We start from the raw sequence: 15,415 nt of genomic DNA, 5'->3' as shown, positions 1-15,415 counted from the left end.
GTTCCTAAATACCCATTTGCTTCCTCCTTCTGCATACAGTTGAGTATATTCTCCTGGCACTGATTTTTATCAGTAAGAGAAGTTAAAGTTTAATAAAAAGCAAAAAAGAAAAAGACTACATATAATAAACATATATATTTATATACATATGTTTTTATATATACATATATGTGTAACATATATATTATGTACATATATATGTGTGTGAGAGTTCACTTTAGGTTTTATACATTCTGACTCCCTTCTGGAACCCTGGTTTCATCGACAAGCTGGGACAAGCAGAGATAACTGGAGCATGTGCCCTCTGAAAGAAAACTGACCTGAAAAATCTTGGGTGTTTTATTAGCCTGGGTCATAGCCTGGGATTCTAAATTCTGGAAGCCAAGATAAAACTGAGAAACTAGACCTCAGACTCTGAATTCGTAAGACTTTTCTCTGTGGGATGTGTGTGTATGTGTGTGTATTTAAACAATAAGCACTCTTCAGAATCTTAAAGGGATTAAAACCAAACATTCTTCATATATTTTCTCAATCCTAAGCATCTCAGGGCCATGGTTCATATGGAATATATGATCACGAGAGTTAGAATCAAGGGCCACAGGTGATCAGATCACCTGGGTGTTCTAGTTCCTGCGACCCGTCAGCAATCTTGAAATCAGGGGAAGAGCACACAGCCTGCGAAGTCCCTCCTCCCCCTACACCTACGGTCACAGGTCCCGCAGAGCAGGCCAAGCAGTGGCAAACTGCAAGAGTGGCATGGGAAGCAGGCAGCTAAAAGGGGGTACAAGAAAGCTGGGGGCTGAAAACAAGAAGAGAGCAGGGGAAAGGGAGTAAAAGGGGAAAAGGATGATGAAGAAGGAATAGATGAGGAGCAAAAAGAAGGCAGAGGAGGGCAAACAAGCAGGGAAAACAGTAGGGCTGGACCTCCAAACTTCAAGCAAGCATTTGCTTTTCCACTGTGTCCCAAAGAGGGCATGAGGGGGTCTGAAGTCAAGTCCCCCAGGAAGAGATTAACCAGCACACAGGGAGACTCACCAGGGCATGGTAGCAGGCAGGATAAACACAATGAGGTGATGCCATGTGCTTTGAGCAGCACAGAAAGATACTCTTTTTTTATGTATGCAATGTTTATACTTTTAGGTACTTTTATAAGGCAATCTAGAGACTGGCTGATTTCCAGGGGAAATTACTTCCATGACCTTAGCTTCTCAGTATTTTTGAACCTCCTGAGGACCTCCTCCTCATTACAAATAAGACAGAGCACATGACAGGGGACTATCCCCAAGCACCACCACATGGAAGCAGTTCTGACTTTCCACACTCCGTGAGGGACAGCTGGCTGAGAGGCCTCCTGGGAGACCCGGAAGATTAAGCTGTCCCCAGAGTCAGCTCACTTTGTTATCTTGGGGAGAAGAAGACCTCTGAATACACAGCCACCATCACTTGGTGGAAGAAAGGATATTAAAACAATCTCCCCCACCAAACCAAACTAAACCAAACAACACTCCAATCTGGGAACGTAAGCACATAATACATGCTTGGCAAAAAATGCATGGTTGGCTATAGAACAGAAAGAATTATGTAAATCCAAACTATTGCCTCTTAATCCTTTAATTAGACTGAGTCCTTGAGAAGGAAGCACAATTCATTGTTACTGAAGGAAATCAAGAGCAAATACAGACTGTGACACACCTACACACACACGTGCCCATACACATAATGTAGCGTATTCAAATAAATATGAATAAACACTCAGGCTAAAGGGCTCATGGTCTAAAAAGAAATTTATTTGTTTATGAGAGACATGATTTGGGACAATAGAAAGTTCTCCAGGGATGTGTTGGGAAAAATGTGGTGAGAAGACGAGACTCAGCAACCCACGGGCATGTCAAAAGATGTGCACAAACACTCTTGGGTGAACTCTGCTCTGACTTCAGGCCAAAGGTGTTTGCTCACAGGGCTCTGACAGCTGAATGGCTAGAAGGCCCTGGCTCGAGGAATTTATTCGGAACCTTGCTTCTTTTTCTTCTTCTTCTTCTTCGTCTTCTTCATTGGTATGTCATGTAATATAGCTTCCACTGCTTCCTCAACTTGCTTTTGCAGCTTTTTCTTTTCTCTTCTTTTTTTGGGCTTTGGGATAATGTCCTGGTCATCAGGGGGCCACACACAATCCTCTCCATCCTCAGCAGAAACACCAGAATTCTCATCCTGACAAGGGTCTCTGAGCTGCCATTCAGCTTGGTCTTTCTTCTTCTTGGCCTGCGGTTCGGTGTAAGTCTCTACATTTTTATCTTTTGCCTCTTTTTTTCTCTTCTTTCCCCTTTTTCTTTCCACTCGGGTCTCTGCAAGGTCAGGCCCTGTTGCTAAGACCTGTGGCTTATTCTTTAGCTCTGCCATCCGCTTGGCAAAGTACTCCTGGATGGTGAAGGCACTGGTCGTTGTAGTGGAAGACACATTCCCATCTGGAGTGGCGGGGCTGGAATCATCATCCTAAGGTGGGGAAAAAAGTTAAAACCAATTAAGCATCAACTGTTGACTCTTCACAGCATCCCAAAGAACTGCACATGGAACTACTCACCCTAAGCAGTAGAAGACCAGGCTAAGTGCCCAGCTTCCACCTTGGCTCTTTGTCTCCCTTTTGGTAGAGCTCAACAGCAAAGCACAGAACAAAATGGCCAGACACTTGGTTGAATACTGTATGTATTCAAACAGACAGAAGCTAACTTTGGGCAAGTCACCTACAGGGAATTGTGAGTAAATAGCTGCTTAGCAACAATGTTATGCCTGATGACTAAGTACCCAGAAGCTCCCTTAAAAACACAGGGACACTGACGTTCTCCAGCTTTGTGATTTTATCGGACACCTATTTCAGCTCTATTATGGATTACACAGGTCTCTGTGCATTGACCCGGAAGCATAGATGACACAGGTATATGCTAGCCCTTCCTGTAACAGGAGCCCAATGCCAACCCAGAATCTGGTGTGTCAGGAACACCTGTCTCCTCCACAGACAGGCGTGGCCCTCCAGAAGAGAATGCACTAAGGCTGGAAGTGTATGTGTTCCCTCTTCCACACACAAAGGGTAGGTTATCATGGGGAACCATTCCTTCTCAGCTGGGGCTGGGGGGGAAGAGAGATGGCTCCATCCTTACTCCAACATGGATTAGATACTCATGGCTCTGTTAGTCTTGTTTCCAAATGTGAAGAATTACTCATTCATAACAGCTGGCATTAAGTGAGGTTTACATTTTAATTTCAAATAAATACATTCAGCTGTAAGGCTTTAGAAGTGAGAAAATTCCTAACTTGATAGCTTGGGATAAAAAATGAAATGCTACCATCATCATATGGGTTTTGGCTGGCTGACAGGAAGAGGATGAAAATGTGTGAGAGAAAATAAGTACCTACAAGATGAAGAATATAAGGACTATGGTTTATGTAGTCAATGTTTAGAGTAACTATGCCCACAGAAACTTTTGAAATAAGCCCTTAGACAATAATGCTAAACCTGGATTTTCATAATAACCGGGCTTCTTTTCATTTTTACTTACTTGCACAGAAGAGACTGGTTGACCCTTTCATGTTGGAAGGGTAGAAAAATGGCTTTCTGAATAAATCCATTTCCAAATTAGGATTCTACAAATTTTTCTGAACTTGTCAGGCAAAGTTCTGCCTATGAAGCTAACTTTATGACAAACCAACACATATAAATGGACCACGCCATGTTCTTGACACAGAACTCAAAAACCAGCTCAGTGGAATCAACGTAGCATCCTTTTTCAAATTCCAGCAGAATCAATACTCCATCAATGAACAACTGGGTTTTAGTGGCTATTGCCTCAGAGAGCTCTCACGAAAGGATACCATACCAACAGTATCACAACTTACCCAATTAACACAAACCTTATTTTACTCAGGTCTAAAAACACAAAATTGTGGGGGCGCCTGGGTGGCTCAGTGGGTTAAAGCCTCTGCCTTCGGCTCAGGTCATGATCCCAGGGTCCTGGGATCGAGCCCCGCATCCGGCTCTCTGCTCAGCAGGAAGCGTGCTTCCTCCTCTCTCTCTGCCTACCTCTCTGCCTACTTGTGATCTCTGTCTATCAAATAAATAAATCTTTAAAAAAAAAACACACACAAAATTGTGTGGTCAATTTTTAAATTTCAAAATGTAAACAGCAGAACGTATGGAATAAACCAACTAAGTGCTGGAACAACTTCATATGTTACCTATCAAGCATTCAATTCTGGCTGCAATCCCATCATGTAATTTTGCAAAATATTTAAAAACAGCTGCCCCAGGAAAGTGAAACAAGGTCACTTGTCTTTTTAATTCTTTAAATGTTGAAAAAGCTGAAATTCTGCATAGCAGAATGAGAAATCTTCTCAAGGTGTCCTGATGCCAGCTAATCCCAGTTTGATGGGCAAGAATGCTCTTGCCTTCCATTTAAGGTACAAAGCCACACCCAGACAGAAGACAGTCTGTGAAGGTGTCCTGTTTATGTAAAGCAGGTCTCATTTAGTTTCATGGCATTAAAAGGAGTTTATTTTATGCAGGCCAGCTCATCTGGTGTCTGAGGAACTGAAATTTAAATTGTATCCTATGGCTCCTTACCTTGCTCACCTATGTATTACCTCCTGAATTCCTGCTTTTAACAGTTAAATCACAGGAACTAATTGCTGGCATTAATCACACTTTTAATTATTAGAAAATATAAGACTATTTTTGAGTCAGTTGTTGAATTCAGCAGGCCTTTCTAATTCCAGAAAATAACTATGATCATAATCAACTCCTTATGGTGATAAGGATTTTAATAACCACGGGCCATTGCACACCAAACTTAGCAGGGCATGGAGACAAGCAAAAGGTGCCAGCACCCAAATCCTATTTATCTCAAAGAAAGTGTAGGCAAAACAATGACTTGCCAGGGAGAGCCATTTAATGCCAGGGGCAGCCACCCTCCCACATCACAGGAATGTATCTGTTTTAAAAGCCACAGAAACAGAAGTAATCAGTTGCAGATCTGACTCTTATAAGGGCAGTGCCTAGGACTCCTACAGCATAAGCTCTTATTTTGATTTTATAAATCATAAACCTAGTTTCTTACTATAGCAACTGTCATCCCTGTATTCTATATTCTTGGCCATGAATATGAAAAATATACACCTTTTTAAGAAAGCCAAAACTTTTTTCATGTTTGGTCTTTATGTCAAAGTAAGACTGAAAAAATGCAACAGTTGCTTCTAATCATTTGAAACAGACAACTTGCATCTTTCCACATTTCCATTAATCACAAAATACAACCTCAAAAAAAAAATCTATAATGCCACAAAGTGACTTCTACTTTTTCATAAACTTTGAGAATGCACCAATTTGCTAACAGTGTTCTAAATATCAGCCAAATAAATGACCAATACTTTGAAAACTTCCATTTCCATACAAAATGCTACCAAGAGAGGTATAGTTCTTATTAAACGCTTAGGGATTCAGGAAACCTTTTTTTTTTTTTTTGAATTCTAATCCTTGCTGTTAACTAATGAAGGTCTTTAATGGATCCCATAGACTCTCTAAGCCTGTTACCTATTATTAAGTCAAAGAAGTAGGTTAAAGGAGGTCACTTCCAAAGTGCCTTGGAGGTCTAAAACTTATTGATCTCTGAAGAGACGTTTGTGCTGCCCATATCACAGAGAAGGTACAGTGAGGCAGTATAAGCAGGCAGAAGAGATGAGCTCTGGTCATAGCAAAGCACCACCCCAACTATTAAGCCAAGATGCTGCAGTGACACCAATATACATGCAGTCTACCCATGGGAAAAACATTTCTACACCACCTGTAAGAGAGCAGGCAGTCAACAAGGAGATTGAGTAATACCATTCAGAAGAGCTGAAAGAGCCAAATACTATTTTGTACTGATGAGTTGTTAAGAATTTGTTTAAAAGAACAGACACTACATAGAGGATTAAATCAGTGAAAGCAAAAAACTGGAGTGACTATTAACTATAAATCTGTTTTATACCTATATCCTGAAAATCATCCTAAATACTTCTAAGAAAGGTCACAAAAATCTAAAACTTGTTTCCCCATAAAGCAAATTCCCATAAAGCTTTACTTAAATCTGCTATGTTTAAGCTAACTCCATTGTCTCATTAATTTACAAAGTAAAGGAAAAACAAAAAAAAATTGTCTTTCACAAAGTCCAATATACAGCTTTTTTTAAAACCAAGAACATATTACTATTTTTTTTAATTTTATTTTTCCAGTGCTCCAAGATTCATTGTTTATGCACCACACCCACTGTTCCATGCAATATGTACCCTCCTTAATACCCACCACCAGGCCCTCCCAACCCCCCCAACCCCAAAGCCCCCTGTTTCTCAGAGTCCAGACTCTCATGCTTTAGCTCCCCCTCTGATTTCCCTCAGTTCACTTCTCTGTTCCTTCTCCTAATGTCCTCCATGTTATTCCTTATGCTCCACAAGTAAGTTAAACCATATAATAATCGACTCACTGCTTGACTTATTATTTCACTCAGCATAATCTCCTCCAGTCCTGTCCATGTAAAAAATGATAATAAATTCTCTTTTTGTACTTAACAATTTTGAAGGTTCTCTTTTTCTATACCTTGGCTTCAAAACCCCCATCGATCCTTCACATACCCTAAATTTGTGTTCTCCAAAGGCAGAGCGTGGGGGAAATGCTAAAGATTTTACCCAACTGGAATTAAAACTGGTGGCCTTCTGGAATGAATGATGGGCAGCCTCTCCCTTGGCTTTTATGCCTTCACAGCCTAAGATTCTTTAAGTCCTGGCTTGAGTGGGCCAAGAGTTTTAATAGCTTCCTAGTTATGGCATGCTCAAGGAGAAATGCAGGCTTTCACTTTGGTCCAGTGACCGATACAGGTTGTAGAGTCGTCTGTGTGGGAGCTGGGCTCTGCCTGTGGAATCCCCCCAGGCTTTACGCTAACCACAGCCTCCTGTCAGTTCACGTGGTCAGGGACATGTCTGAAGTAAATGTGCATTTCCAGGACCAAGCAGGATACCTGAGACGAAGCTTTGCAAAGAAAGAGGTCCATGAACAAGGAGGGGAAATGATAAGGGAATAACAAAAGCAGTTTTAAAACAAACCTCTCCCTAAATTTGTAATATGTCCACTGTATTGCCTTCCTTTTTGTCAATTACTCAAAAAGACCCAAGGGTACATTTAGAGTCTTGAAATCTTTTCCATGTATTTTAGAACCTACTCTTTTAAAAATATAAAGTGCAACAGTTCCTTGTGTTGTTCTGTTTCCTGAGTTAATATAGTCTGTTCCCAGAAAATCTCAGTCTTCTCATTTCTCTGAGCTTACAAAAGTACATGTTAACCAGTCAGAATGGTTAAAATTAGCAAGTCAGGAAACGACAGGTGTTGACAAGGATACAGAGAAAGGGGAACCCTCCCCTACACTGTTGGTGGGAATGCAAGCTGGTGCAGCCACTCTGGAAAACAGTATGGAGGTTCCTCAAAAAGTTGGAAATAGAGCTACCCCATGACCCAGCAATCACGCTACTGGGTATTTACCCTAAAGTTATAAATGTAGGGATCCAAAGGGGCACATGCGCTCGAATGTTTATAGCAGCAATGTCCACAATAGCAAACTGTGGAAAGAACCTAGATGTCCATCAATAGATGAACCAATAAAGATGTGGTATATACATAATGGAATACTATGCAGCCATTTGCAACAATGTGGATGGAACTAGAGGGTATTACGCTAAGCAAAGTAAGTCAATCAGAGAAAGACAATTATCATATGATCTCTCTGATATGAGGAATTTGAGAGGCAGAATGGGGATCATGGGGGGTATGGAGGGAAAAATGAAACGAGATGAGATCGGGAGGGAGACAAATCATAAAAGACTCTTAATACCCCAAAACAAACTGAGGGTTGCTGGGGGGTGGGAAGAGAGAGAGAGGGTGGCTGGGTGATGGACACTGGGACGGTATATGCTATGGTGAGTGCTGTGAATTATGCAAGACTGATAATTCACAGACCTGAACACTGAAGCAAATAATATATGTTAATAAAAAAAAATACACACTGTTTTTAATTTGTAGTTAAAATAATGCAACTTTGGAGAATTTCATTTGAAATGTGAAGCAAGATACAATTAAAAGGGGGAAATGCATGTGCAAATTAATGGTTGTTTTCATGAGGGATTTAATCTTCATGTTCATTTAAAAGTAGGTGATTATTGTGTGTCTAAAATTTTACTGTGAGAAAATATTGGTCCTGGGTGTACAAAATAAAGAATTCATAATGTTTAAACTAAAAAAAAAAAAAAAAAAAATCTGACAATCAGTTTTCCCAAATGATAGCTGGGGCCTTAATTTCTACCCTAGCAATAAATATTCTGTGGGATGTAACTCAGAAGTGCCTGTTCCTCACTTCACAGAACCTCAATGGTTTAAAGCTAGAAGGTACCTGTGGGAATGCTGCAGTCAGTTACAGAAGGAAACTTGACCCAACAAGGCCATACCTGATGTACTGAAGAAAGCAGCCACCATTTCTGAGATGCCTTCAAAATGCCAGTCACTTATTACCATAAGTCAGCCCATGTGACCCTCACAGCAGACCAAGGAAAGGAACTGTCTCCATTTTACAGATCAAAGCGCTTAACTGCAGAAGGTCTTGGGGCCACAAGGCTGCCAGAAACAAAGCCCTTTCTCTTTCCACTATAGCATCCTAACTTTTGGCCTATGTCACAGATTCACTTGTTGCTGCTGCTTTCTTCAGAAATCATCCTAATATGGAAATGTGTATCAGTTGGTCATATAACCCATGGACTAAGATCCACGCTCAACTTTGACGAGGGCAGAAGGTAACTGATGCAAAAAGCTTGACGTAGAAAAAATGTCACCAGAAATAGATATTACTTTCTAAACAGAAAAAAACAAAAACAAAAACAAAAAAACCCAAACAAACCCTTATGTAGTTTGCAGTTTATATAAATAAAAAATAGCCTAAAACCAGGCTGAAGAGGTTTATAATTAGTCAAATTAGCATGTAAATTCACTTAGCAAAGTGTGAGGGTTTTGAAGCAGGAAGTAAAAGTTGAGTCCAAACTTCCACCTAAGGTAAGACTCCCTCATGGACAGATGTCTTACAACTTCCAGCCAGATACCTCTAATACCAAAAGCGATTACTTGGGGAGGCGGGCAGTACCTCCTACTGTTAACTTGCTTTGTCTCCGTTTTCTCAAAAGCAGTAGTTAGATTCCAGTGGTCAAGCCTATATATACTTGCGCCATTATGAGGGCTGGAGAATCTTGGGACCTAAACCTATCTTTGGCAGTTCTGAATTACCACTGGAATTGGGAGCAGTGGGACAGGATGGATGTAAAGGAAACAAGACTTTGCAAAGAGAGATCCTTACAACATTAATTATAATACATCACAATCATCTCAGGTGCCTGAAAGATGCCCAAAACTACACATGTCAACTTTTCTCCAGTATCCACAGAATTTTGAGTTTATTGGGTGTTTCTCTTACATAAATCTCTCCTAGAGGCTCTGCAGCTTAATGAGCTATCTGCTCAAACACCTCTGGGTTCACAGTTCTCTTTGCCTTTCAAACATGTATACTAAGGTGGATTAACAGCAAAATGCCCAAATAAAAAGGATTCTCCTTATTGCCTTCAAAAGGATGTTGTTAGTATCTTTCACGGCAAGAAAACAGAGCAGTTTGGGTTGAGAATTCAGTGAGATGTTTTGGGCAAATGCACTATAAATATAAAATCTTAACTTATGATAGATTTAGTACAGCAATGGGATTTCAAAGGCAAAAGTCTTTCAGCTCACAGGCCTCTCTCATACGTGACATCTTAAGTGACAAGACGACTGAAGCCTTTTGATTTCCATGTTAAAACACATTCTACAACAGCAATCCTTCAACTTTCCTCATTGAAAGAAAAAGCAGAGGCCCTGAGCTCGAAAGCAATGGATTTAGCAAGTGATTAGCTCTGACAGCTGGTGCCTGCAGTGAGCAGATGCTCACTTCCTCTCTTCTCTGTCCTCAGCTTGGGCTGGATCAGTCTGTGCAAAGGTAAGAAAGCTTGCAGAGTGAGTGCTTTGAAAGAACATTTTGTATCTTTTCCAAGTTTTTCAGCAGGACAGTTCTGAGAAACACGAATTATGTCTTGACGTACTCCTGGGATGTAGAAACTGCACCCATTCATTTTGGACAGAGATAAAGTTATGGAGTGATTTCATCACTTACAGGATGAGGCACTGCTGGAATATGTACGCGCTACAGCCTCTGCCAACAGATGGGGCAGAATGGGCTGATGCAGTCACTCATTATGCGGGGCCTAGGATGTTCTTGTAGAGCCTTTCCACATAGGTGCATCAGCTTCTTAAAGATGGAGTGCAAAACTGCCTCCTTCAACAAGGCTGATCACTTGTGACATATCCTCTCTTGTTTACTGTCTGTGACTAGCAATTAATGAGCTACTTTTATTTTCTGATTTTGTATAATTTGCTGTGTAAGCATCTTCCCAGGGAAATGTTAAGTTCCTTGGGGGAAAGAGACCATTCCTGTTTCATTTATATTCAGAACACACTCTCCAGGGAGGAACAACCACATGGTAGGTGCTCAAGGAAAGCACAGAAGATACAAAGCCCAAGCAGATCAAGGCTGATACTCTCACTACCACCCACTGAGCCGTAAGTTTTGTATATATTGGTAGAGATCTGTGCCTGCCGGGCAGGCCTAATGACTAGAAGGTGCTTGGAAGGGTAGGAAGAAGAGAGTCAGCATTTTGCAGTATACATTCTTCCCATCCAGATGAAACCATTTCCTTCTCATCAGATGCATGGCATGTATTAGAAGCACACTCTGCAGGGGCTCCAGCAGAGGTCTCTGGAACAGCGATGACAAACTATGGCTCATGGGCCAAATCCAGCCTGCTGCTGATCTCTAAACACCTCACAAGTTAAAAAACAGGTTTACATTTTAGGGGTGCCTACATGGCTCAGCTGGTTAAGTGTCCAACTCTTGATTTCAACTCAGGTCATGATCTCAGGGTTGTGAGACTGAGCCCTGCTTGAGATTCTCTCTTTCCCTCTGCCCCCACCCTCAATAAATAAATAAATAAATATATTTTTTTCATTTTAAATGGTTAGGGGAAATCAAAAGACTATCTTATGACTTGTGACAATTATATGCATCTCAAATATCAATGTCCTTAAATAAAGTTTTGAATTGCAACAGTAAAGAATTTGTGGAAGTCTGTTTCTCTCTAGAGAGAAATAAACATAATAGATGCTAAGTAAGTATTTGCTGAACAAATAAATTTATTATCAAATATCTGCTTTTGGAAGTATTAGATGCTCTGAAGTATACACACATACACACATATACATACAGACACATACATCTACATCCACATTTATACGGAACTGGGGGGCTTTGGGTTTGATGGGAGTTCTTAATGTCCATCACTTGTTATCTTCCTGAATTAATGCTGGTGAATAGTAGAGAGGCTGCTAACTGCTATCTGATTTCAAGTAGCAAAGGATGGTAGACAAGGAGAAAGTCTGATGAAGTGATCAGACATCAAAGAGAATTCTCAACACCCTACAAACCTACAGAGATATCTTTCTAATAATTAGGCATTAGAACTTTCTTGGAATTTACAAACTCAGATGAATAAACTGGACACCCTCAGAGAAGATAATGGAAAACTAAAAGGGACAAAATATCTCGCTCTGCACTGAACAACAGGAGGGCAATACAAATAATGCCAAATTCCTCATATGAAGGCCAATGCTAACAAAACTGTTCATGTCTTTTTTTTTTTTCTTTTGCCTCCTCAGTTGTTCCAACTGCCATCCATTAAAAGAACCAACATAAACGTGTTTCAAAATGATGGTTCTCTATGGCAATAATTTTTCAAGTAACTGACATCAAAACTCCTGACAAGAGTCATACAGCCTCTGGGGAAAAAGACGGGAAAGAAAGAGGAGCAGGTTTCTTGCCTCCCTGAAAGATCCTAAGGCTCAGAAGTTGCAGTGACTCATGTGACAACATTTCACAACATACTAGCCCTTAGAAGATAAACGAACCTCCTGCAAAGCTAGAAATAATCAATGTGACGTAGATACCAACTTCTTTAAATGAAGTCTAAAATTAATCCAAACTGACTATATTTTATAATTCTAGGTCAACTGGTTCTCTTTGCTGTTCTCTGGAGGCAGGACAAATAGCTTTTATCCATAGTTGAAGGGTAGTCTCTGAATCTTTTTTTTTAAAGATTTTATTTATTTGACAGATACACAGAGATCACAAGCAGGCAAGGAGGCAGGCAGAGAGAAAGGGGGAAACAGGCTCCCCGCCAAGCAGAGAGCCCAATGCGGGGTTCAATCCCATGACCCTGAGATCATGACCCAAGCTGAAGGCAGAGGCTAATCCACTGAGCCACCCAGGCGCCCCTAGTCTCTGAATCTTAATGAGCAAAAGCAGAGGCTACCTGAGAATCTGGTTCTTCCATCTTTACTCCAGAAAAAACATGATAATTGCTTAGGAGTCATGAAAACTCATACTCAGCTTCCTTATTATAGAAAGCACAGCATTTTTTGAAGAGTTCAGAGAACCTAGTACTTTGAAACTAGGATTAGAGGAAGAATAGTTATCTGGAATAGTCAAGATTGCTTTTTTTTTTTTTTTAAGATTTTATTTATTTGACAGAGAAGAGACAGTGAGAGAGGGAATACAAGCAGGGGAAGTTGGGGAGGGAAAAGCAGATCCTCCACTGAGCAGGGAGCCTGATGTGGAACTCGATCCCAGGACGCCGAGATTATGACCTGAGCTGAAGGCAGATGCTTAAAGACTGAGTCACTGAGGTGCCCTCAAGATTACTTTTAAGAGAAAGGTAAATTAGGTAAATGAAGTCACTAACAAAAGAAAGTCCCTCAGTTCTTGTATATTATATAAGGTTAATAACCCTTCTATACTCTTTTTAATTGACCAGAAATCAAAATAACAATTAAAAACATTTAAAAATACTTTTTAGGGGCACCTGGGTAGCTCAGTGGTTAAAGCCTCTGCCTTCGGCTCAGGTTATGATCCCAGGGTCCTGGGATCGAGCCTCACATTGGGTTCTCAGGAGCCTGCCTCCTCCTCTCTCTCTCTCTCTGCTTGCCTCTCTGCCTGCTTGTGGTCTGTCTGTCAAATAGATAAAAATCTTAAAGAAAAAAAAAATACTTTTTAGGAGTAGATTTGGTAGGGCAAAATAATTCTATTTTTAAAGGATATTTAAGTTATTAGTACGAGTAAATTAAATAAAATTCTGAACTCGGGGAGTCACATAATGTAATAAAAGTAAATGACACAAAAATATGACCTTGAAAAGGCACAGGTCCAATGATTTGGCCATTTTGTCCCTCATGAACAGCCACTGAGCACCTATCATTTACCTGACCGTGGTTGGGACCTTGATAAGAAGCTCCCATCCCAAGGGAGACAGACTGTAAAAAAATAATATCAATAAAAAAATAAGACCAGAGTAGATCTCAAGTAAATAGTTTTCCCACCACATCAAAAATTAAAATTAAAAAAATGCACTGGGAGAAACTAAATGATATGAAAACCAACTGCAAAACAACTCAGTTCAATAAATCCCTAATCGATTAAAGGGAGACCACAATTCTAAAGAGTTCATAGAAAATAAATTAGCCATCAGGGAAATTCATATCAAAACTACAATGAGATACCACCTTATCCCAGTCAGAATGGCAAAAATTAACAAGGCAGGAAACAACAAGTGTTGGCGAGGATGTGGAGAAAGGGGAACCCTCTTACACTATTGGTGGGAATGCAAGTTGGTACAGCCACTCTGGAAAACAGTATGGCAGTTCCTCAAAAAGTTAAAAATGGAGCTACCCTCCCACCCAGCAACTGCACTACTGGGTATTTACTCTAAAGGTACAGATGTAGTGAAAAGAAGGGGCACATGCACCCCAAGGTTCATAGTAGCAATGACCACAATAGTCAAACTGTGGAAGGAGTCAAGATGCCCTTCAACAGACGAATGGATAAAGATGTGGTTCATATACACAATGGACTATCACTCAACCATCAGAAAGGATGAACACCCACCATTTGCATCAACATGGATAGAACTGAAGGGGTTTATGCTAAGTCTCAAGCAGAGAAAGACAATTATAATATGGTTTCACTCATATGTGGAACATAAAAAATAGAACAGAGCATCACAGGGGAAGGGAGGTAAAACTGAATGGGAAGAAATCAGAGAGGGAGACAAACCATGAGAGACTCTAGACACTGGGAAACAAACTGAGCAACTGGCTGTCGGAAGTGTCCAGTGAACAATTTCTTCCAAAACTAGTAACAAAGCATTAAGCCTGGCCTCCTTAATACTGTAAAGTCTTGCAAACTGGGCCCTGAGGATCTAGAATATTCAGAATGACATCATGCTTCCCGCTTCACCTGGTGAGGTTCCAAAGAGGACCCAGAGGGGAGATGGTGATGCCCAGACCCACATCACTGGTGTCCCTGCAGACTATTTCATGAGAAGCGAAGCATCGCCTTCTCACAAGCCACGGCCATGCTCTAACCCAAAGGTTCATCCTATTTTCGTTACATTACAGGATGAAAATCTGGGAGAGAATGTTATTTCTGTTTTCCTGGCAGGAGAGAGGGTTAGGAGGAAAAACGAGCCAATATTTCACTCTTCTCTTCCAAAACTGAGCCATCTGTATGTCAATTTCTTATTATCACAAAAGCTCTCAAAACCATTTGCTTGATCTGTCAACAAACAAAAAGCCAAATCTAATCCTTTCAGTCCAAACCTACGCCCTGGCAAAAGTCTAACTAAACAAAACAGTCCAGTGACTTAACAACTCTTGGGTTATTTTGGTAGTTCTTCCCTTTACCCCCGCCCCCCCCCCGCCACTTCTTTTTCTTTTCTTCTTCTTTATTATGAGTGTCTTATTATAAATTGGGTTTGTGAACTATAAGACAATATAAATTTTTACTGGTACTAAAACAACTTTCAAAAAAGCAATGACCCACTTTCTCCTTTCTGGCTCTTATAGAAAGTAGAGGCAGGCTCCCAAAGCCTGTTTGAAGTCCTTGCTGCCAGGAGATGGTCGGTTTATGTCTCTTGTCCTAGGACAGGAAAAGGATGCACTCTCGGCACTGTGTGCTAGGGAGAGATAAGGCCAGAGATTTCTGTCCTCAGCACCTTATCAGCTTTTCCTGCTACTTTCCAGAGCAGACAGCACCATGACTGGCTGGCAATAAACTAAACTAGTCTATGTGTGTGTGTGTGTGTGTGTGTGTGTGTGTGTGTGTGTGTGTGTGTGTGTGTGTGTGTGTGTGTGTAGCTTGAGATAGGTGGGGGGAGGTAGAAAGGGGTA

At 40.7% G+C, this 15,415-nt stretch overlaps 1 protein-coding gene across 3 annotated transcripts in view; it reads right to left on the bottom strand.

The window, feature by feature from the left end:
* Positions 1 to 1,766: 1,766 nt before the first annotated feature.
* PINX1 (PIN2 (TERF1) interacting telomerase inhibitor 1) overlaps positions 1,767 to 15,415 on the bottom strand; it is an 85,139-nt gene continuing 71,490 nt past the window's right edge. For all 3 annotated transcript variants that reach the window (XM_032332274.1, XM_032332273.1, XM_032332272.1), the window contains exon 7: positions 1,767 to 2,490. In XM_032332274.1, coding sequence (XP_032188165.1) covers positions 2,002 to 2,490 — 489 coding nt within the window. In that variant the 3' untranslated portion in view covers positions 1,767 to 2,001. The remainder of the gene's footprint in view (positions 2,491 to 15,415) is intronic.

Source organism: Mustela erminea, chromosome 2 (genome assembly GCF_009829155.1).
Source record: "Mustela erminea isolate mMusErm1 chromosome 2, mMusErm1.Pri, whole genome shotgun sequence".
NCBI classification, from domain to species: Eukaryota; Metazoa; Chordata; class Mammalia; order Carnivora; family Mustelidae; genus Mustela; species Mustela erminea.
Note: the sequence above shows the minus strand (reverse complement) of the source record. Positions and strands in the feature narration are given on the sequence as shown.